Raw genomic sequence first — 23,832 nt, 5'->3', positions numbered from 1 at the left:
TATCAAGAACAAGCAGATTCTAAAGGGTTTTAGCGATGGTTCATAACACTCAGGATTACTGGGGTTTCGGACTTTGTCCATCGTCCAGTAAAAGCTAGAGAACAGAACGCTTCGGAAACTGCACCTGTTTTCATCTTCAGGTGAGTGTGGGGGGGGGGTAATACCTACAGGGTTCGGTCCCTTAGTTGTGGTGAATCTGACATGGGTAGTCCGGTCATTTAGGTTAGCTCTTTCTGGGGGACCCAACAGAGTCATTGTCTCCCCTCTCACCTGAGGACGGGAAAAAATCCAGTTTCCGAAACGTGTAATTCTAGTTTTCAGAATACCGGATAATAGACAAAGTCCGAAAACGCAGTAATTCTGAATATCAAGAACATATTGAGAATGTCCTGAGTACAGGTTGGTCAAATCATACTCGTATGTACCTGAAAGGAAGAAACAGGACTAACAGGGTGTTAGAGAAAATTGCACAATGAGGTGCTTCCTAATTTTTGACCTACTCCTAGAATTTGCAATATACAGAAAAACCACTTAAACAGATGCCATAATACCCAACGACTCCTGCCATCCACACGAACATAAAATGTCAAGTATCAACTGCTTAGTAAAAAGATTAAACACATACACAATATCTGAAGAAGCAAAAGAAAAAAACTAAACACTATAAAAACACATTACATAATAATAATAATAATAATAATAATAATAATAATAATAATAATAATAATAATAAAACATTTAGCCTCACAACAACAGAACACAGACGTCGGACCCACAACACCCAATAACAAAATGGGCCACTTTCACATAAGCAGAAAATGAACAAGAAAAATCAGAACAATATTCAAGGACACTCAAATGAAAAATTGCATTTATAACGCTGAACACAACAAAAAACGTAGTAAAACATCACCACGAACAGACAAATACAACAAAATTGGCATCTATCAATTGAAATGCCTAGACTGTCCACTAAAATACACAGGACAAACAAGCAGAGCATTCAACACTAGTTTCAAAGAACATATACATGCAATTAGAAACCGTAATAATAATTCGGGATACTCTAGCTACATATTAAACATAGGGCATACCTATGGGACCATAACAGATACAATGGGTATTATAAGAACACAAGAGAGAAAACACTTAACACATTACAAAAATACTATACCATATAAAAATCAATAAAAATAACTAACACATAAATGACGAACACTGATACACATTACCAAGTATTCAGAACGTTGCAGGAAATGATCACCAGTTATCATCAGCACATACACCCTAGTCTAATTAAAAACAACCACTACTCCAAATACCCAGAACTGCTACACGCACCACAAAGATAAGAAACCAAAACACCAAAAAAAATGTAAGTAACATTACAATTACAGAGATACGTGGTGCTATCCAAAAGTTCCCGAAATATATTAATAAAAACTATTACGTCTAACTGGATCTTATTCTGCACCATCACCTTCAATGTAGTCCCCTTGGGAGCGCATACACCGATCCCAGCGTTTCTGCCACTTTTCAAATGCATCTGGAAGTCTTTCTTTGTTAGGGTATTTAGTACCGTCTGCGTTTCCACTTGAATTTCCTCAACTGTATCAAATCTTCGCCCCTTCAACTTCATTTTCTTCTTGAGGAAGAGGAAGAAGTCGCATGGAGCTAAGTCTGGCGAGTACAGTGGGTGGGGAACAACTGCCAGCCTGTTTTTAGCCAAAAATTCCTGTACAGTGTAAGCTGTATGCGGTCGTGCGTTGTCATGGTGGAGTACCTAGTCGTTTGTCTGCCACTTCTCTGGAAGTTTTCTCCTCATGTCCTCCTTCAAATGCTTTAGAACATCGCGATAGAACTCTTTATTGACTGTCTGACCAGGAGGGACGAACTCCTTATGAACAATCCCGTCAATATACGTATATAAAAAAAACAGATCAACATGGACTTAATGTTGCTCTTGACTTGTCGAGCTTCTTTTTGGCTGAGGTGAAGAAGGGCTCCTCCATTGCGATAATTGCTGATTAATTTCAGGATCGTAGCCATAAACACAACTTTCGTCACCAGTGACAACCTTCGAAAGAAAGTTTGGATCCTCTTGAAGCTGTTGCTGAAGTTCCCTGCAGACTTCCAAGCAATGCTGCTTCTGTTCATTTTGCAGCAGTCCTGGCACAAACTTCGCCGCAATCCTCCTCATGTTCAGTTCCTCTGACAAAATTCGTTGACATGTACCATAACTTAGTCCCAAGGTGTTACAGAGGTCTTGGATGGTCAGTCTACGATCTTGCAGAATCAGATCCTTAACTTTCGCGACGTTTTCTGGCGTGGTGCCAGTTGACGGCCTACCCGAACGATCGTCATCATCAGTCGATATTCGGCCATTTTTTAAACTGTTATACCAGTCGTAAGTTTGTATCTGGCCTAAACTGTTGTCACAAAAAGCTTGCTTCAACATCTGATGCGTTTCTGCAGCGGTTTTCCCAAGTTTAAAACAAAACTTTATACAGACACGCTGCTCTCTCAGGTCAGCCATCGCAAAACCGCAAACTCACGGAAACACAACAATGGAAATACGTTCACCAACAATAAACTCAACCACTCACCTCGACGCCGGTTGCCACACTGATTCAAGAAGGGTGTGTGGGGAGACACCAAGCGGTATTTCGATGTACTCATAACCATTTGCGCGTAAAATTCAAATTTCGGGAACGTTTTGTTAGGAACATATTAGTGTAACCCATTATTACAGAATACAGATACATTAAACATGTGTGCACAACATAATTAAACACAGCATGATAAACTAAAAAATAAATTAAAATATTTTATGAGTACTTCATAAAATGTAACGTACAACAGCGTAACAGCAGAGCAGCAGTTTTCATCTACAGTCTTATGATGTTGGCCAGTTAAGCCGAAACATGCAGTGCTAAATAAACAATACGAAGAGACAAGGAGCCTTTGTAGTGTGAATTTTGATGTACTGATGAAGTTGCACAAGGACGGTGATATGAGTTTTATTTTAATTTAGAAGCAGCTCTTTAAAAACATATACGAAGGGTAAAAATTATGGCGAAGGTCCTCAACATGTAACTTTCTGCATTCCTTATCACTGGTTAAAAGTAAATATAAACTGTACATAAAGCGTAAATTTATAAATGGAATTACAACACACAGCCATGCCAGAGCTTGATACTTTGATTTTTATTTGGTAGTGCCCCTTGTCTAAATCATTAATGGAATGTATAACCACTGTTATAACGGACACAGTAAGAGTTCTATCCTCTGGGATATAATGCCGTGTAGTCTGCTCAGTCACACGATATTTCGGAGGAACATGTCGCCTCCATCTTCAGTGTCGAAGAATAGACTAGACAAGAAACTTGCGTGAAGCAGGCAGCAAATGCAAGATACCACCTGCTTCACTATAGTTCCTCGCTCGAGGTGTTCTTTGACCATGAAGTTTGAGGCAACATATTCCTCCGAAACGTCGGTCGATTTTCAACGGACTACACTGTATTATATCCAAGAAAATATAACTCTTAACAACTACCGCTGTAATAACTTTCAGATCCTACAGAGAAAAAAAAATCACGATTCCTGACTGTGAAGGACAGGCTACATAGCATCGAATGGCATAATGATTGATAAACCATACACTGAGAAGGAAGGACTGAGGAAAAGCGACTTTTCTATATATTCTTATTCAGCGACAGTATACGATCTTGCGATGACAGGATTCTGCTGTATGCAATGGTACCACCGTATAAAGCCCGTTTGTACAAACTTCGTAAAACTAAGTACCGGTTGTTAACAAATTTCGAAAGCCTCAAGTTCAAATGAAACTGGAAAAAAATATTATGCTATTAAAGGTAAGGTAAAGTTGTCCCTGTGCTTAACGAATTAAGCGAACCTGTTCTTAATAAATTTCGGTGCCACCACTGGCTGCATGCAAAAGCAATAAAATGAATCCTCAGCTCTGCTTCAGAAAGGCGCTTCAGCGAGCGAATAACATGTATGTGTGGAAGGAAGGAGAGACAGACTAGACGCGAACTTTACATGTTAAATACTTTCACAGGCTAATAAATGAAGGGATTGTGATAAAAACAAATTAAATTACAGAATATCAAACAAAACTTGATGGATTTCTTACAGAAAAGATCGCCGGATATATTATGTGAAATGTTGCTAATTGGTCATAGTACATCAAGAAGGATAGACGGCAAGTGTTGTTATAACGATCAGATAAGCCACCTAAAAGCCTAAAATGAAGACTATACTGTCAGTAATTCCATAATCGTTTCCAAAACTAAATGGGTACAATGGCATGTGCGTTCCTCAAAAAAGAATCTAAGCTTATCAATTTTCATAAAATTTGATTGTATAGTGCCGCAATACACGGGCGGTGACTGCAACGATATCACTTTCAAGTCCCTTCCATGAAGTTTTGTTGGTGGAAGTTCCAAATTATCACAACTTACTTACCTAAATTAATTTTAATGTTGTAATCTGTGCCTACTGTCTTCGCTCGCTCGGAAGCCGGAATCGTGGGTTCGAATCCCACTCAGGGCATGGATGTTTGTGTGCGTTTTTCTGTGTTTATCTACAGGTAGAGGCCTTGCGACGAGTTGATCACTCGCCCAAGGAGTCCTACCGTATGTGTAAGATCTAGTAAACCGAAGTGAAACGGAGAGTTTCATGGAGGTAGGCCTAGGCCCAAATTGGGGCTGTAGCACCACAGGAAAAAAAAAAATCTGTGCCTAACTGCTCCGAGCGGTCTCGACTCTTCAGATTTTCATCCAGAATACTATAAATAGTTATGGTTTATGTCGTGAAATAATACCTCACTTTATTACTCAACGACGCAACTACAATTCAACGTAACTATAACACAAAATGTTGAACAAGTAATTTCAGTCGGTCCTTTCGTGTTAAAAACTCTCACTAGAATATCAAAGAAAAGTCAAAGTCACACTGCTACTGACGGTCAGTCAATCAGTCAGTCAATCTTGGTGTCGAGCACAATCTGGTGCTCATGACCAGATATTTATTACTGTTTGACAGTTTAGGTCTTGTTATTGTGGGGCGCCTTCTCTGACAAGAGGACGGGTGTCTTTTGTCAGAGTCATTGTCTGTAGTAGTAAGTCATTTGTCATAATGCAAAGGATATTTACATTTTACATGTTAAATATGATAGTAAGTGTATTAAATATACACAGGGCCTCTGTCAGTCCAGGCTCAGTACAGCAGATTATGCCCTATTTCTAGTAGCTTCCGCTATAACGCCAGTCTACTCACATGAACAGTCGTATGCTTGACCGCCGCCAAGTTTAAGCCTCTTATACTTTCTATGTCGGGCTTCTCCTTGTCCAATATTGCGAACATTTTCGTTATCATGATTTTGTATGACTTCCGCTTGTTGCCTGCATAATTTTGTTATATAGTCATATACGTACGGAATTTTGAAAGCCATGTGTAAATCTCGAACCAGTGTGTGCCTTGGAAAATTCCCAAGGAGAACCTTGTTTTGTAGGTGCTACAATTTCATTAGATGAGAATCTATCGCGAATTTTCAGGCGGGACTAACATAAGTCATTACAGATCTAACGAGAGCTTTGTGGAGGGTTAGCTTAATGTTAGCGCTTAATCGGTCACTATCGAATAAGGAATACAATCTTATAAATGTTCTGAAGGCCTTGGCTTCCATAATTTCTATGTGCAATCTCCATGTAACCCTCTTACCAAAGAACACTCCGAGATATTTTACACAATTTATAAATATAATATATCTTCCATTCAGTGTAAGATGAGACATAGGCGGACGACGACTGCGAGAGATGTAACAGTTCATCACAATTTGACGGACACTTTCGTATTAATTGAAATTTTATTAACTTAAGACTAAGTACTATACAAAGAAAGATCCGGCAGATGGCCACCTTTTTACACTGAGAAGTGAAAGTTCAAGTTTTGCTATGTGGACAGGAAGTAACATCTGGTACATTTCCTGGAATTCTGGCTGTTTCAGCACAGTCGGAAGGTCTTTGGGAATTTGAGAGCTGACAGTTTGGAGTGGCTATAACTTGGAAGTGGGAGTGCCTGAGTCTAATCCCCTGATCTTAATATATCAAGCCGCTTTTAACTTTAGCGTTAGGTCAGTAACTGCCAGAACCACATAGAAAAGCAACACGATTGGAAATTAACTAATTTAGTGAATCTCCTAGTTTTTAAACTAGACCAGTAACACATGTAGAAGGAGTGGATTTCTCTTAGGTGCTGTGGTTCGTGGACTTTAGGATTCAGAGAGAGATGATTCTCCCAAAAGGAGTCTTCATAAAACTTTCGGCCAATTTAGACACATAATCTACGTCACTTCGCTAGAAGTGACGTAGATTATGAGTCTAGAAGTATTACAAGTTCAGTCCACATAAGTGTAAACTATTTGAGTTTTCCTTTATGTTCAGTGTTAGCTAAAGTTAAATAAATAATTACTGAAAATGCAAAGTTGCTTGTAGTGGTGTACGAGTATGTGACAGTAGCCTAAGGATCTTCTTGGCCTGCCCCAGCCAGGCCCGTATGACCCTAGATAAGAAATTCATCTCTACCATTACGGAGCAGAATCCAGCTACTCCCGACTTTCCCTGCTTGTGAGACACCTTAATAATCGTACAGAAAAGAACCCTTGCCTACTAGCACCAGAAACCACAATTCTCCCCCCTGCCCACGTAACCTCTCGACATCCCCGAGGCAGGGAAAGAGGGCAGTGTAACTCAGTGGAGGCGTCCAGGGACACGGTGCAGGTAGCCGCAGCACAGGGAAAGGAAGGGACACAGGTGAAGGAATTTATAAGTGACGTAAAGTCGGACAAAGGACAGTCACGAGTGGCGACCAAAGCGTGGTGTAAGTTGCCAGTGAAGACGAGGGCAGTTATGAACGGCAACCAACGGTGGTCCTCGAAGACGGTCAATTATAAAGTAGACCCCCTGAGTCTACTTCTCTCGCAGTCGTCGTCCGCCTATGTCTAATATTCGTATGCAGTGTTTTATACACAAGACGTTCCCTGGCAACGAAACTTCAATCAACAAGAAGTTCCCAGGCAACGAACCTCCATTCAACAATACGTTCCCAGACAACGAAACTTCATTCAACAATACGTTCCCAGACAACGAAACTTCATTCAACAATACGTTCCCTGGCAACGAACCTTCATTCAACAATATGTTCCCTGGCAACGAAACTTAAATCAACAAGAAGTTCCCAGGCAACGAATCTTCAGTCAACAATACGTTCCCAGGCAACGAACCTTCACTAAACAAGACGATCCCAGGCAAAAAACCTTCACTCATCAATACGTTCCCAGGCAACGAGCCTTCACTCAACAAGACGATCCCAGGCAACGAACCTTTAATGAAGGTTATTCAGTTCCCTGGGTAACGTCGTTACTGCCCGGCAAACAACACGCAACGACTGGTAGAGCAAACGCTATTCAGTCATGGATCATAAGTCAAGGAATTAATGGTGAAAGATGTCTCAATTCCTCACAGTTTCCTTCGTGTGTGCTATACGTCCCAACTGTTCCATAATTTTTCATGCACACTTTACCGTTGTTTAGAACGACTACACCTTTATCATGTGTCAGACACACCCGAAACAGTATGGAAAATTGTGTTTCTATATGGGGTAAGGTAAAGGCAAAGCTATCCATGTAATAGGCCGTGAAGGCCCGTAGGATTGTGAGACGTCGAGGCTCTCACATTCTCTCTAGACAATCAGCTCACAGATGGCGGTAATGTTGTCAACCTTACGCGCCGGTTGCCCTTTACCCTAAAGAATATTCCTGGTTCTCATTTCTGTTAGAGGCTGAGTCGACCCCACGGGCATAGTGAGGCTGGAACGATTAATAAAACTGAAGAAATCCACCTCACCGGGACTCGAACTCTCAATCTTCCAGCTTGTATCCAGCTTCTAAATAGAAGCACGCGGTAGCGTAGTTGACTGAGGCACTATGATACAAGCTGGAAGATTGAGAGTTCGAGTCCCGGTGAGGTGGATTTCTTTAGTTTTATTAATCGTTCCAGCCTCACTATGCCCGTGGGGTCATATATATAAACAATCACGAAGTGTCCTGCGTATAATACCACATATTTTGGATGCAGTTGCAAGGGGATTCCAAGAATTTAGAGACGCGACGAGTTTTGAAAACTCTGTTAATCATTGTGCCCGTGCACTTTTGAATGTTTTCACCACGATCTCAAAAGAATACTACCAGATTTTCAGACCAAAATTCTAAAATAAAGACAGAAGAGGCAACGAAAGAAGGAGTGGATCTGTCACTTATGTTCACTTAAACTTAGTAACACTAAAAATGAAACTGATGGCGTATTAGCCTACCCAACAGCGGCGGTATAACACGAAATGTAGTGTTCTCGTACATCGCGGAAGAAGATAAAGAAATCAAAGAAACAAGCCTCTTAATATCCTCCGCAGAGAGAACAGTAAATACGGCTTCCAGTCACGTAAAAGCTTTAATAATATCAGCTGATTTTTGCAACACTGAGACTCTTAACTTGTGACCGCGAGATTATTTAGGCGTCCCAAAATGGCAGTAGCAATTAACGCGATAACTTTTCGAGCTCCTGCAGCCTACTGAGACGGACCTCCACGGTTTCCGGGTGACACTGGTAGTTGGTGGACGTGGGACATTGCTCACACCAACTAAACGCCGACAACTCTGCGATATTTGCACTGTTACTGGCAACACTGGCGGCGTCATTGTCCACCTGGTGTTGATTTCCCACTATAAGCTACCAGTTTTGGGGCCTGGATAGCTCCGTCGGTATAGCGACTAGCTACGGGTTGGACAGCCGAGGGGTTGGAGTTCGAGTCCCGGTAGGGGTAAGATTTTTCTCCTCTCCATGTCGTCAAAGCGGGTTCTGGGGGTCCACGCACCCTCCTATCCAAGGGACATCGGAGACTTTCCTCGGGGGTAGAACGGCGAGGGCGTGAAGCTGACCACTCAATTCAATTTATAGTGCTGAGGTCAAGAGTACATGGATCTATACATCCACTCCCCACACGCCTTCATGGCATAATATTTAATTAGTTAAGCACAGGGACAGCTTTACTTTTATATACTAGATTAATATGTTTCGGTTATATAGAATACCGTATTTACGCATGTATAGGCCGCAAACTTTGCCAAAAATTCAAGAGGAAAACTGGGGTGCGGCTTATATTCGAAATATTCGAAATCACAATTCATTTTAAAAAACGTTAAACGTTGCCAAATTTCGGAATAATTTCTACTCCTGAAATAATATTCCAAGAAAATTATTTTGTCTATAATTTCTGTCTGAAAATTGTGCTGCGGCCTATACACGCACGCGGCCTATACATGCTTAAATACGGTAATTTGACCGTCTTAATGTTAGATGATGTAAATTATTTTCCAACATGTTCCAAAAAAGGTTCTTCGAACGTAAGCCAGTTACATTTACCACAATGAAATTAAATTCTTTATCGGTGCACATATATCATATTATAAAAGTACTACCCACTCCGAACTATAGGCTTCAAGAACGAAAACGCTCTTCCGCCTAACAAAGCACGTGTGTAGGCTTACATGTTTATAACCATTACTGTTTACATGCACTCTCGTGATGGAAAATATGTTCATTATATTTGGCCTCTTATTTCCTCCAGGGGATAGAGGGAAATTTTAAGCTTAAGAAAATTACAAATTGTCTGATTCAAGATGAACCCAGAACTGTAACTTCAGACCCCCTCCCCTTCAAAAATAAGACGCAGAGATTTTAACCGCTATTAAAAACTGCACTATGAACAATAAATATTTTATATCTACCAAACGTATTCTATATATATATTTTTATTTACTTATTTATTTGTTTAATCAGAAATCAGAATATACATTCTATAAGTTAATGTTATGGCTGATATTCTATATTTAAACAGTTTTTGTGTACTTCGTAAATGTAGGTTTCTTACCGACCCTATATGATGTACAGGCCAGACTTTGGACATCCCTTGTTTATATAAAAAAACATGCACACGCGCTCAACGTTACGACGGGAAAGGTATGTAACCAATTACGAGAAGGCAAACCTTGTTCAGTGAATTTAAACGTGGTCAGCGTTTTAAAGTAAAACGTCCCCTGAAATTCTTGTGTTTATTGATGACGAATCAGTAACCTAAAAGTCGGGTCAGTGCCCGAAATCTGGACGCGTGCTACAGCCAAGGTGATGTAGAGGTCAAGTAATATAACGAGAAGAAATTACAGTTTCCAAGTTAACGGCGGAAGGCTCTCTTGACGTTATTCGTAAATAATCGCAACATATATATATATACGTGGCTGTTTTATATATAAACAGTCCTAAAACAACGTTTAAAAATTTATTCATAGGATAGAGAGAACAAATACTGTACACCAATAACATTACATATGAAGTAGCTATCATTTCTAAATAATTTAAATAATCGCATAATTTCACTGTCAGCTGCAACAAAACCGTAAGTTAAGTATCAGGGCTTACGAGTACATTTCGAAATAACGTTTTAATAACCCAACACTGGTACTGTAAAATGGTCCTCATAATCGCAAATCACAATACACGAGTTAGATATCTATATACAAACTTACGAAAGAAACTGCGTACTGGTCCCTCCGAAGCAAGAGGTGCTCCTTCCATATTTTTATAAGTTAAAATGTGTATTTCCTATGTCACACGAAAGCAAAGCAGCGCCCAGTTGCTTCCGAAACGCCCATCACGCTCTTTGAGCTCTTTGAGATGCGTAGCCGACCAGATATTTCACCCTGTTCTGACCCCTACCCCCACCCCCAATCTTAACACTGCGCATGCGTCTAAAACACCAATATGCCCAAAACGCAGATCGTATATTTGTCATTTAGAACACATCGCATTACGCATCACAATGTAACTGTGTTTCTTTAATACCAAAGTTCTGTGGTCAGCAATGTTTTATATGCAAACTGTTACAGAATTCACACTCAGCGAAAGGGGACACAAGACACCACATACACACAAAAAAAATACTTTGTATAAGAGCGGAAAGAGCTGACAAGAAACACTGAACACAGTACAATAAATTGCGGAATGAACTGGCTAGTTTCCAAAGGAAATGAATAACCTTTCGTTCTTGCTATGCTCGGAGAGTAGAACATTCGTTACAAATAATATTTAGTCCTAATGTTAATTAGCTATTTGTTTGAAACAAAAATTTAACACAAATAAATAAATAATTGGGAGGCATCAAACACTTAATAACCACTTTCCAGTACACTCCTTGGTCTCTTGAAAATGTGTTCACATAATGTCGTGTTAGCACATTAGCAACATAGGATACATCAACAGTTTGTGCTTCTTGGAAGAAACACGACTGTTAATGTTATTTAAACACTAAAGTCATACTATCAAAAAACAAGACAAGTGCTCCAAGGAGCTGAAGGCGTCATCGAAATGAGCCCAACCCATACTGCTCCGTGGAATTTTATTTTTAACGCTGGCTTGCATCAGATTTCTTCTCAACTGGACGGAAGCTTAAGGGAAACAGTTAACAACGAAGAATATGTGGCAAGGGTAGATCGATGCTCTGTAAAGAACGTTCCAGAACAACGTACGGAGTTTATGTCCCTATAAAAACAGAACTTACATTTCTCGGACACAAACTAACTCGCAAGACCTGCATTAAACTGATACTAATTTATTGCTCGTTTCATTCCAGAAGCTTTCACGACCAACGCGTTTAGTCATCGCCGCTGTCAGTAAGTGATACAATACAGCATCGAATGGTACTGAGATTCGTAAATAATAAACATGGAAGGATTTGGAAGAAGACAGACGTAGCCTAATTTGAGTTGAAATTGCGGAATTTGTCAGAAAGGACTAAGCGGAATCATGAAAAACCTCAATCACTGTAGTTGGTGTTTCAGTCAAAATTCGAACTGGGCGCCTCATGAATTCAATTCAGAAGCGATACATTCTAACCAGCTTGTCAGTAAATAGGTCATAAATGGATATAAAACGTAAAACATGTGATATTCTAACCTGTAAAAAACATTTGGTTCTAGACATATCCTCCACCAACTCTGATACAGTTGTCTCATCGCTTTCCCACCATAAACAGGAAACATTTCTTTATAAATATCCTTTGCATTGTGTCGTTTTACCCCAAAAAAGAAAACACACAACGGAATGTTGATCTTCAGTAGTACACTTCAAGAACGGTCGCAATTTTGATTACTGAAATCAGCCTCTGAACATGCGCATGGGCGTCTGATGCCTAGACTGTCATGAAGCTGGACTTTGCTGCTACTCAGTGATACACACAGAAATCCTATTACATCCATTCCAGCTGTTTATTTTCATTTGTGACCTATTTACTGACTATCCCTCGTAATATTATTGAAGGCAAGATACAAAGTTATTCGGTCACGGTAGCCGAGCGGTCTAAGTAATGTACTGTCTTCGCTCGCTTAGAAGCCGGGATTGTGGGTTCGAATCCCACTCAGGCCATGGATGTTCTGTGTGTCTGTGTATGTATGTGTGTGTGTTTTTTTCTGTGTTTGTGTACAGGTATAGGCCTTGTGACGAGCTGATCACCCGCCCAAGGAGTCCTACCGAATGTGTAAGATCTAGAAAAACCGAAGTGAACGGAGAAATTCATGGAGGTAGGTCTAGGCCCACTGGGGCTGTAGTGCCAAGGAAAAAAAAAGAAAGATACAAAGTTATTCCTGCGTAAGTTAAGATGCCATTAAGACATACTGGGAAGTGGAAGTAACGGTTCGCGTATTTTTAACCTCGGCACTACAAGAAGTGGAATGATCATCAAGTCCCAGCTTCTTTACATCTGTACTAACTGGAAAGTAGAGGACTAAAGCAGAGAGGCCGGGAAGGCTGAAAGAGCGTGACATTTATATCAACATCACTGAAATTAGCGGATACACACATATGAACATGAAACCATATACCTATATGCATTATAAAATTATTGTAAGATAGATCTGCTATCTTTTCAACCTACACTTCATAAATAAAACCAATTACGATTCTAATATGCTATAAAGCGTTTCTTAAGAGTATATGGGTTTCAGTAAGCTGTTACAAGAAAAGTATTGTCTCCTCGATTGTAAGCCATTTAGTTTGGTAGAAATGAACCGACGTTTCGGGGGGAAGTCGGTGAACTACTGAATGACATGGCGTTACGTCCCAGATGAAAGTACTCTTCGCAGTCACCGTTGCTGCGTACTCGAATCCGACATGTTACCGCTGGGGCGCAGCCAGTACTAAACTTGCCGCAGACACTTAACGGAAAACAGATTAATCTTAAAATGGACTAGTGCAGAAAGCCCATTGAGCACTCAACGGAAAATCGCTAATCTACTTTCTTTATCTCCCTCTCCTCTCTGCCGTATCTCATTCCCCTGTCTTTCTTTTATTTGCACTAGATGTGAAAGTACTATGTCAAGGTCGTTCGACCATTAACGCCAACTGATCCAACACAGATACCAGTGTATAATGAGAACAGCTCAAGTGAGTTTTATTGTTGTTTACGTACGTGGAATAGTAACTTTGTTAACTCCCACCATTTTCGAGAATACGAGTAATACAGAAGCAAATCAATCCGAGCGCTTTCATCTTTGTCATTTACATTTATGACCGCCTCTGTGGCCTAGTGGTCAGAGTTCCTGCCTACGCATCCAGAGGTCCGGGTTCGATTCCCGGCGCTACCACATTTTCTGAGAAGTAGTGGGTCTGGATCTGGGTCCACTCAGACTCCTGAGGATAATTGAGGAGCTATTTCAAGGAAATAGCGGCTCCGGTCTAGAAAACCGAGATGAACGGGAGTGAGGATTCGTTGCACTAACCACGTGATATCCACTATCCGCTAAAGTTGGCATTAACTTCGCCGGCATGCGGCGATCGCTCGGTCGGTATAGTTCACTTCCGGCCTCAAGCCACGGAGTCTGTCACATTTATTCAAACGCCTGATTTATACGGTACATCAAAATCAGAGTATGGAAGATAACGAGGACAATGAAGAAGAAAATACAGATGATGGAGAAGGGGAAGAGGAAGAGATAATAGAGCCTCCAACAAAGGAAGAAGTGGAACAAGCATTAAAGGAACAAAAACTAAATAAAGCACGAGGAGGAGATAACATACCAGCAGAATTATTGAAGGCAGGAGGACAAGAAGGAATAATAGCACTGCACAGAATTATAAATAAAGTGTGGGAAGAAGGAAAGATACCAGAAGATTGGGGAAAGAGCATTATATGTCCCATATTTAAAAAGGGGGATAAATTAACATGTAGGAACTATAGAGGTATATCATTCCTACCGACAGCATATACAATTTTAACAAGGATACTAAAAAAGAGACTGGATCCATATATAGAAAAAATAATAGGGGAATATCAATCAGGATTTCGACCGAATAGGTCAACAAGAGACAATTTATTCACCCTGATACAAATAACGGAGAAATGCTGGGAATTTAATATAGATATTTACCTATGCTTCATAGAGAGGAAAATCCTAAGACGAATTTATAGACCAATAAAAGAGAATGGGATATGGAGAATAAGATACAATAAAGAGTTATACAAATTATATAAGGAGCCAGAGATCTCAGTGACGATAAAGCTTAAAAGATTGCAATGGGCTGGTCATGTACAGAGAATTGATAAGGAGCGTATCCCAAAGAAAAGTTAATGGGCCTAAGGAACTGGAAGAGAGCAGCGCAGGATAGATAAGGGAGGCCAAGGCCCGACATCGGGCTGTTGCGCCATAGAAGAAGAAGAAGAAGATTTATACGGGGAGTGAAACTGACCACTCACCTCAACCTCGTGCCGAGGTCAAGAATACATAGACCTATACTCGTACATCCACTCTCCCATACATTTTCAGAGCTTAGAGCATAGTTAGTTAGGCACAAGGGCAAATTTACCTTCTTTTATACAGTCAAATCAGTGGCAAATACAAAATAAGTTATCGTTTATATGATTGAACTCTGCCTTTTATTACGGAATTTATCTAAAGTAAAAGATTACTTACAGGCGAAATATTTTCGATTTGATATTAGGCAATGAGTCATTGTAGCTATCTGTCAATCTATGGTTCCACAGCCCTTGTGGACCTTGGCCGCCATTTCAGTATCTTAATCCATACACAGTCGGTAGGACCCCTTGGACAGGGGATCAGCCGTTTGCAAGGCCGTTACCTTCACACAGAACAACACAAACACAGTAAATGTACACAGACATCCATCCCTCGAGTGGGATTCGAACCCAAGAGCCCAGGGTTCGAAAAGTCAAGATAGCTCATGCCTTAGGTCACGCGGCAACTGTGATCGACAAAAAGGAGAAGAAAAAAAAACCAACAGCACGTGGTGTTCCCAAGCGGTCACCCATCCAAGTACTAACCACGCCCAATGTTGCTTAACTTCGGTGATCGGACGAGAACCGGTGTTTTCAACATGGTATGGCCGTTGATATGACATATAATTTACTTGCCTCAGTATAATTATGTGAAATGCGAATCATCTTCACAAGGGGGTCCTTCGTGGATGATCAATAATACACATAAGTTTAAGAGAGATAATAGGTTTTAACAATTTTTAAATACATAAAGTTTATTATTATATAAGGACGTATACAAATGTAATATTATTTGTAAATGGACTTATAAAGGCAAGCAGAGAAATGGTTTATGGATCGATACACCTGAAGATGGCAGCATACTGCCGAAACATGTAGTGTAGAAGTGGTATATCGGATTGTATGCACTTGAAGACTGTTAATATATACACATTATGAATATGAATCAGTGCAACAGGACGCTAAAATACAAAGTTATTTTCACCAACGAGGCTTGTGCTAGTGTAAGTGAACTGACAAGAGGGTAATGGGGTCAAAAGCCAACATACTGAAAAAAATGAAGGGAAAATCTTCTGAATGTACAAGAAGCACCACAAACCTTCAAACTGTCTGAACTAAAACTGATCATAGGGGTTAGAGAAGGTTATTGTGCAACATGTTTCATGACAAGATTTCTGTAAACTCTCGAATGGTGAGATTCATGCAGTATTTAAATGCATGTCCATACAGTTTTGTTTATGTAAAGCTTGGTGTAATAAATATAATCAGCGAAAGAAAGATTGTATAACTACTAAAACACCAGTTTTATGTGTATATGTAGTCACAAGCTTCAAAATGTGTTGAATTAAAGTTATTAAGAATTAATATCACAATTTCAGTAACCTTATACTTAATGCTTGCAACTATGTACATACCAGATTAGTAACTGCAAAGAAGCAAATATTGAATCATTCTTTCTTAGAAGTTATGACAATGCACATCTTTCTGTTATTTTCTTTACCACCATAGTGCATTATGGGATACTTACTTACTTATGGAGCTGAGCCCTTCTTGAGGAGAAGCCAAATCTGCAGCTACTCAAGAATTTTCCAGCATTTTATGGAACCCGAAGGTTCATCACCGTGTTCACAAGAGCCCTCCACTGGTCCTTATCCTGAGCCAGATCAATCCAATCCATACCATCCCATCCTATATCTCTAAGATCCATCTTAATATTGTCCACCCACCTCCGCCTTGGTCTTCCCGGTAGTCTCTTCCTTCTGGCTTTCCCACCAATATCCTATACGCATTCTTCATCTCCCCCATTCGTGCTACATGACCTGCCCACCTCATCCTGCTTGACTTGATCATTCTAATTATACTTGGAGAAGAGTACAAGTTATGAAACTCCTCGTTATGCAGTTTTCTCCAGCCTCCTGTCACTTCATCTCTCTTCAATCCAAATATTCTCCTTAACACCCTGTTCTCAAACACCCTCAGTCTGTGTTCCTCCCTTAATGTCAGAGACCAAGTTTCACACCCATACAGAACCACACGCAAAATTATAGTTTTGTATATTCTAATTTTTATGTTTTTGGACAACAGACGAGAAGACAAAAGGTTCTGGACTGAATGATAGCAAGTATTACCCGAGTTCAATCGCCTCTTAATTTCCTCCTCAATCAGGATTTGATTTGTTATCGTTGTTCCCAAATATCTGAACTGTGACACAGTTTCAGAACATCTGTTTTCTATCTTTATGTCACGATTTTGCCCTGCATTTTGGTGACGAGACAGTAACATATACTTAGTTTTCTCTGTGTTTACTTCTAGACCAACCTCCTTACTAGCATCAATTAAAGTTTGTGTGTTTTTCATTATGATATCTATATTATCACCCAGTAGATTCACATCATCGGCACAGACCAACAGCTGGCCTCATGAGATAAGGCCTGTAAAAAGAAAAAGGTAATTTTTTGCATTAAACCACATATTGTCTCCTAGAAATTACCAAACAGATACAACACAAAAAAATGTGGGGGGGAAAGAGGGAGGGAGAGAAAATTTCATATTACTTATTACAGACTAAACAGTCTCACAGTAATAAGAATTATCAGTCAAAGAGAGATATTCAAAATTATCATCCAAGGACAAAAAATAAATTCATCAACTCAAAATTACAATTTTGTTCTCAGGCACAAATTCTGTGACCGCTGTCTGAGGTGATAATTCAAGGACTCTCATTGTGTCCATGACGTTCCACAAATTATGGTCCTGTACTGAACTCATGAAAACATTAACTTGATGGCATTCAAACCTGACTTGACAATTTTACTTTCTGGTAGCTCACTTAGTAAAGAGACTAGAGTATGAGCTTGATATTTGGGGATTAATTCCTGACAGAAGTGGGGACTTTTACTTCCACAACCCTATCCAAACTAGATCTGGGACCCATCCAGAATTGTATCCAATACATATCAGGAGCTCTCTCCTTGGATGTAATGTCATTGAGGTGCGAAGCAGACTCCCCACTAACACCTAGTACTAAGAATAAAAATGCAAGGAGCTATATCTTCACTGACTTGTATGTCTTCATGGCATGGTGCTTAATTAAACACAGGAATGTATCTTCATGGGGTGGTACTTAGTTAAGCACAGGGGCAAGACATGAAGAATGGGGCTTGTTCTGGTCTCACTATGTAATGAAGGCTCTAGACTTCAATGCTTTCCATCAGTTTCAGCTAATTTTAAAAGTTTTCAGCATCATAGGGCAGCACTATTCTTATTTTTTTAGCTTAAATAGATGTAGAGCATGTAACTGATCATTACCTAGGGGAGTAAATTTCAGAAATTTATATTTGTTACTTAGTATCAATTTTACACTAAACATAACTTATGCCCAGTTTTGCATTAAGTGTTCTAAGAATTCAGGGTAAGGAATGTACTGATATAGCTACTAGAAGGTTCTTTAATATATGAATGACTACCCATCCCACTGCCAGTCTCATAAAAGAAATTTCTAGAATGTTCTTGAACTATGAAACAGTAGAAGAAGCTTTGAGAAGCTTCGAGAATGATCTAGAAAGTGAGAGTTCTGGGTGTTACACCATCTCACAGTATTTAAAGGATTGATCCGGGATGGTGAGGACAGATAAATAACAGATAAGTAACAGACAAGCAGAGCAGTATTAGTCAATCAGTTGGGTAATCAGTGAGTAGACATGTAGATTCATTGAGATACCAGGCTGGGAGACTGACGTACATCATCTACCATACTGTAACACAGTGTTGTGTATCTTGAAGTAGTGTACAGTGAGTGCCAGAAGTAGAACTGTAATTGCAAGTGACTGCTGCTTGTAAGTGAGTAGTGTTATCAATAAAGGAAGTGTAACATTGTATCAACTCTAAGTGTGGGCCAGAGACTTCTTCACCAAGAAAACCTCTTGCGTCGAAGCAAGGCCCGTTAAGCCCTGAAAATAATCTCATAGCTCAAACCCAGGACATTGTCCTCTTCCTACTCCAAAGCACCTTGACGTGGTTCCCAGACCATGTAACGTCACCCTATCAACTACGAAGGTGCAAAAGGACGGCTAACACAGTGATTACGCGAAGCCCCAAATAAAGTACAGTTAAAAGCATGAAAAGAGGAAAATGTACTAGTCAGTAACTAGCAATGGCAGTTCAGCAAGGTGGCCATAATTACGAATAAACAGGAAATAGGGCAAAATGGCTGATTTATCACAAGTAATAAAATCATATCACTCAATCTGAAGTTTTATAATTTATAAAACAGAACTCTGCTTTAGAGACACATTTCATGTAACTTGTTACGGGTGCTGCGAATGAGAAGTTTAGAGAAACGTGGAGGATAAAAAAGGGGCTAAACAGAAATTTCACACTTTATACATTTATCATTTGTGTTTGATAAAAAAACGAAAAAAAAAACCTTCAACCTGTAGACCAGAACCCATGGCCTGTTCCAGCCTCACAGTATTACTTTCTATGATAAGTGTTCTTACCTGCATATGACACAAGGTCATGATGGAATACAAAATTAAGCATTTAAAGATAACAATTAGGCAGAGACAAATCACTGTCTTGGGTTTCATTACTAGTATATAGCATAATTTGATTTACACACATTTAAAGACATAACACATCCAAGAAATGCCCTCCAATCAACTTGTTGCATCAAAGGTTCCACTAAGTAATAGATGGGGTGACAATCAGTATTCTACTGGCCACTGTATCATGCACTAAATGAACTGTATTCCTTTTTTTTCTGTATGGCATGTAGCTGGAGAACTGCAAAATGAGGAGCTTCATAAATTGTACTCTTCAAAAGGTATAATTACAATGATCAAGTCAAGGAGAATGAGATGGAGAGGTCATGTAGCACTAATGGGGAAGAAGAGGAATGCATATAGGATATTGGTTGGAAAGTCAGGAAGAAACAGATCACTAGAAAGAGCAAGACGTAGGAGGGTGAATAATATTAAAAGGGATTTTAGAGCAATAGGATGCAGTGGTATGGACTGGACTGATCTGGCTCAGGATAGAGACCAGTGGAGGGCTTGTATGAACATGATAATGGACTTTCAGGTTCCATAATTGCTGGGAAGTTCTTTAGTAGCCACACAACCTGGGGTTTCTCAAGAAGGGCTCAGCTCCATGAAATTAATTAGTTAGTTAGTTAGTTAGTTAGCTGGAAAATGACTGGCATATTTGACTGTCGTAAGTGATGAAATTCACAGCTCGCTCATGTGCTTTGGTAAAGGTAACAGTAAAACTGTCCCTGTTTTTAATTAAGCATCATGTCATGAAGACACAGAAGTGTAGACCCATGCATTCTTAACTTTGCCACTAGATGGACATGAGTGGTCAGCTTGATTACACGGCTACCCTATCCCTGGTGAAAGAGCCAGAGTGGGCTCCAGAGCAGGTCTGGATGTTGTGAGAAAGGGAGAAGTTTCTTATTACTGCTGGAAATTGAATCCTGATTCAGTGGTTGTCCAGCCCATAGCCTAGATACGAAATTAATTATGTCAATTCATGAGTTTCAAATATGTGACTGGAAAGCTAAACCAAAGGTACAAGTTTTAACAGCTACACGCATTTAATTGGCACACACCAGGTTTAAACAGGCTGGAATTATAATTAATTATTTCTTGACATAAAACATTCAATTATTCTAACTGGATTACTAAAACTGTATGCATTAACACTGCCTTAAGATTTAGAGGCTGTACTGGCAAAACAGTAACAAGAAAAGGAGCATAAGTTAAAAGGGTAGTTCACTTTATTCCAATTTTTTTGTGAATTTTACAAGTGTCATCCATGTCAATTATTTAATACACAGATCCACTACAGCTCTATAATATACCAGGGTAAGACTAGAATACAAAAGCAGTTCATCTTCATCCTTCGTAAGAAGTTCTCACAAAAGTAGAAGGTACTAAATTCGTATCTTTGTGTCATCCGTATTCAGAAACAAACTGAGAAGTCAGACCTGTGACACCAATAAAATCATATCCTGCTGAATCTTTAAATATGTTTCGTAAAATGTATTTTAAGAAAGTGAATATGATCAATGTAATGCATACCCCTTTTCTTCACTTTCCTTTGTGAAATATTTCATATTTACTAATTGTAATTTAAACATATATTTCAGTTAACATGCTACATAATAAATAAACTATTACAAAAATACCGGTGGATAAGATAGGATACTGGAGTTCTATAAAATTTTGTATTTAATCCATATTTATTTATCTTGTGAATGTACTCTGTACATACTTACTAATAATTGTCATGCATATCTATTTCAAAGTTCAAGGTTCTTAAAGTCTGTGATCATCTCTTCATGAAGACAGGTTGTAGTTATATATATTTATTGTGATGTGCTTCCTAAAAGCCGGACTATGGAGCATATTTCAGCGTTTGTGGGTGGTCAATGAATAACATTTCTTACACAGCAGAATGGAATGCAGCATTGGAATTTTAACAGAGAGTTTCCATGGTTACAACGAATTATTTGAAGTGTTGTATGACAAGGGGAAAACCAAACTGTTGAGAAGGGTGTTCCATAAGTGGTCCGCAAAAGGCCCATTTAAGGGGGTTGAATGTGCAAGACAGAGAGTGGAGTGCTAGAAGTTGCCGAGACCAGTTCAGTTTGCATCTGACCTTAGAAGAGTAGTCAGTCTTCAGTTTGGCTTTGAATATAGCAGAAGTAGTAATTGTGATACTGAAAGTGATAATAATTGTACTCGCTAGTGTAAAAGCGAGTGTTCAATAAACATATTCTCCAAATCTGAGATCTGCATGAATTTATTTATCATGACAATATATATACACATGCACACATATGTATTGTTACATGTATTAGTGACTGCATACGGGGTTTGGATAGGTGAATAGATTTAATGACCCCTTACAGGTCATAAGTACAAATAATTATAACACTAATGCTGATCTCTATACTACAAATCACTTCACACTAAGTTTTCTCAGTCTATATCCACTAGTCATTATTTGGTAACAGCTCTCTGCAATGGCAATTCCTCTGCAAAATCTTCAGTAGACGTTTCCTGGTACAGAATCTTAGCTTCCATTGCCTGCTGGTTAATACTCCACAGCTGAACCTTCAACTGAAATCCTGCACTGTTGTTCACCTCTTGTTATATACACTTGGGTCAGACCTCACGGAAAACGTGTCACATGTCAGAATGCATGCCTGTTGTCCTGTTACCCAGCACTGGGCATGGCAAGGACAACAAAGAAAATACCTCTTCTGCTGCCAGAATGCATATTCATTGGCCCATTGCTCAGCACTGGACATGGAGTGGACCACAAAGAAAACACTTCTTCCAATACCTTTTCTATCGTTGCATGCATGTATTTCAGGCACCACCCAGAAATGGATCTGCATGTCACAAAATATATACTGCTCTTCTCTTGTCATCAATATTTTTGTGAAACCATACTCTGATGATGAAGAGCTTGTCTTTCGCCGAATCCAATTTAGATATACTGTCATTAAAATCTTATATCTAAAGTATTTTATAAAATAGTACTTTCTTATAATTATTTTTTTCTGAATTCTACTAACCATACTACATGAATCACAGGACAAGTAGATGCTTACCTCAAGAGTAAATGCACCTTCACAATTCTGTAATTTCCTTAGATTCTTGGTTCTTCTGCAACTCTGGATCTACTGTGTTGTTATCTGTAGACATTACTGTCTCATTTGATCTGATCCAAGATTGTTCTTCACCAGAGCCAAAAGTCAAGTACACTACTGCCTCAAAAGCCAGTATGCCCACTATGGTATAAAATATAATGCTCCATTGTTCAGTTGTTTGCTGTAACAGAAATATAATATATAATCTTGATCTCTTAAGAATCAATACTTAATATCAAATACTGTATTTCTTCCACAATCTGTATACTACTGCTGTTCTAGTAAAGGTGAAGGTAAAGCTGTCCTTGTGCTTAATTCATTAAGCACAATGTCATGAAAACTTATGGGGCTTTAGAAGTACAGCTCCACTTTTATTGACCTTGGCACTAAATGTAGGTAAGTGGTCAGCTTCACACCCTGCTGCTTTACCCCCCGGGGAAAGAGCCCGGTATCCACTGAATAAGAGGCTGGGTGGATCTCAGAGCCAGTTTCAATGCTGAGGAGAAGAGACAAATTTTGCATTGCCAGGAATTGAACTCAGCCGCCCAGCCTGCAGCCTGTTGCTATACCAAATGAGCTATCCTGGCTCCTGGTACTGTTAACAGCTTTCCTCTGTATGATGTCTTTCATTTGTTTAAAAACCTTGTCATTCTGATATTAGACTAAGATACATTATGACATTACAATGAGAATGACATACATGTAAGTACAAGTTGTTGAATGACGAAGAACTTAAACAATACCAACAGTGCTGCAACTTCAGAAATATAAACCTCTCCGCATAATTTGGAAAACCTCTACTTTATAACTGGATAATATGTATTTGTAGTTTATTTAATGATGCTGCCAGTAATTCAGACTGTATAGTACTGGATGTTTAATGAATAATGAATTTCAAAGGATATGGATGGAAGTGGTAATGGTCTAATTTAAGGTACTATCCTGGCATTTGCCTGGAGGGGTTGACAAAAACCATGAGAAACCTCATCTGGATAGTCAAGGTTCTGGCCAAAATTTGAATTGGTCATCTCCAAAATAGAAGTCAGAAATGTTACTGCTTCAGTCAAATTGCTCATTATATAGGATGTGTCAATGAATCAGACGATTTGGCAACGATGTTTTTTTCCTGGATTGATTGGAGTGGGGAGGATGCCACTACTGCCACCCAGCAGACTATTTCAAAGCTTTTTAGTTTTAATACATATGAATACAGTGTAAACATAAAGGCATTTGGTTTCTCTCAATTAACT

The 23,832-nt window shown here is 39.3% G+C and overlaps 2 protein-coding genes and 1 non-coding gene across 10 annotated transcripts in view; all 3 read right to left on the bottom strand.

Moving 5' to 3' along the window:
- LOC111867658 (sialin) overlaps window positions 1-10,804 on the bottom strand; it is a 35,085-nt gene extending 24,281 nt beyond the window's left edge. For both annotated transcript variants that reach the window (XM_023857687.2, XM_023857688.2), the window contains exon 1: window positions 10,661-10,804. In XM_023857687.2, coding sequence (XP_023713455.1) covers window positions 10,661-10,709 — 49 coding nt within the window. In that variant the 5' untranslated portion in view covers window positions 10,710-10,804. The remainder of the gene's footprint in view (window positions 1-10,660) is intronic.
- Window positions 10,805-15,416: 4,612 nt separating this feature from the next.
- On the bottom strand, window positions 15,417-15,535 carry LOC111867686. The gene has a single exon (XR_002843380.1). It is a non-coding gene; the product is annotated as a 5S ribosomal RNA (ribosomal RNA).
- A 1,775-nt stretch (window positions 15,536-17,310) lies between these two features.
- LOC111867653 (sialin) overlaps window positions 17,311-23,832 on the bottom strand; it is a 41,003-nt gene continuing 34,481 nt past the window's right edge. For 3 of the 7 annotated variants that reach the window (XM_023857676.2, XM_023857671.2, XM_023857674.2), the window contains exon 10: window positions 20,041-22,763. In XM_023857676.2, coding sequence (XP_023713444.1) covers window positions 22,563-22,763 — 201 coding nt within the window. In that variant the 3' untranslated portion in view covers window positions 20,041-22,562. Of the gene's footprint in view, window positions 17,352-20,040; window positions 22,764-23,832 lie in introns of those variants that run through there. The other 4 variants (XM_033752748.1, XM_033752747.1, XM_023857672.2 and 1 more) reach the window with 4 other exon arrangements.

Source organism: Cryptotermes secundus, unplaced genomic scaffold (assembly GCF_002891405.2).
Source record: "Cryptotermes secundus unplaced genomic scaffold, Csec_1.0 scaffold931, whole genome shotgun sequence".
NCBI classification, from domain to species: Eukaryota; Metazoa; Arthropoda; class Insecta; order Blattodea; family Kalotermitidae; genus Cryptotermes; species Cryptotermes secundus.
The sequence above is the reverse complement of the archived record's forward strand: the minus strand, read 5'-3'. Positions and strand labels throughout refer to the sequence as shown.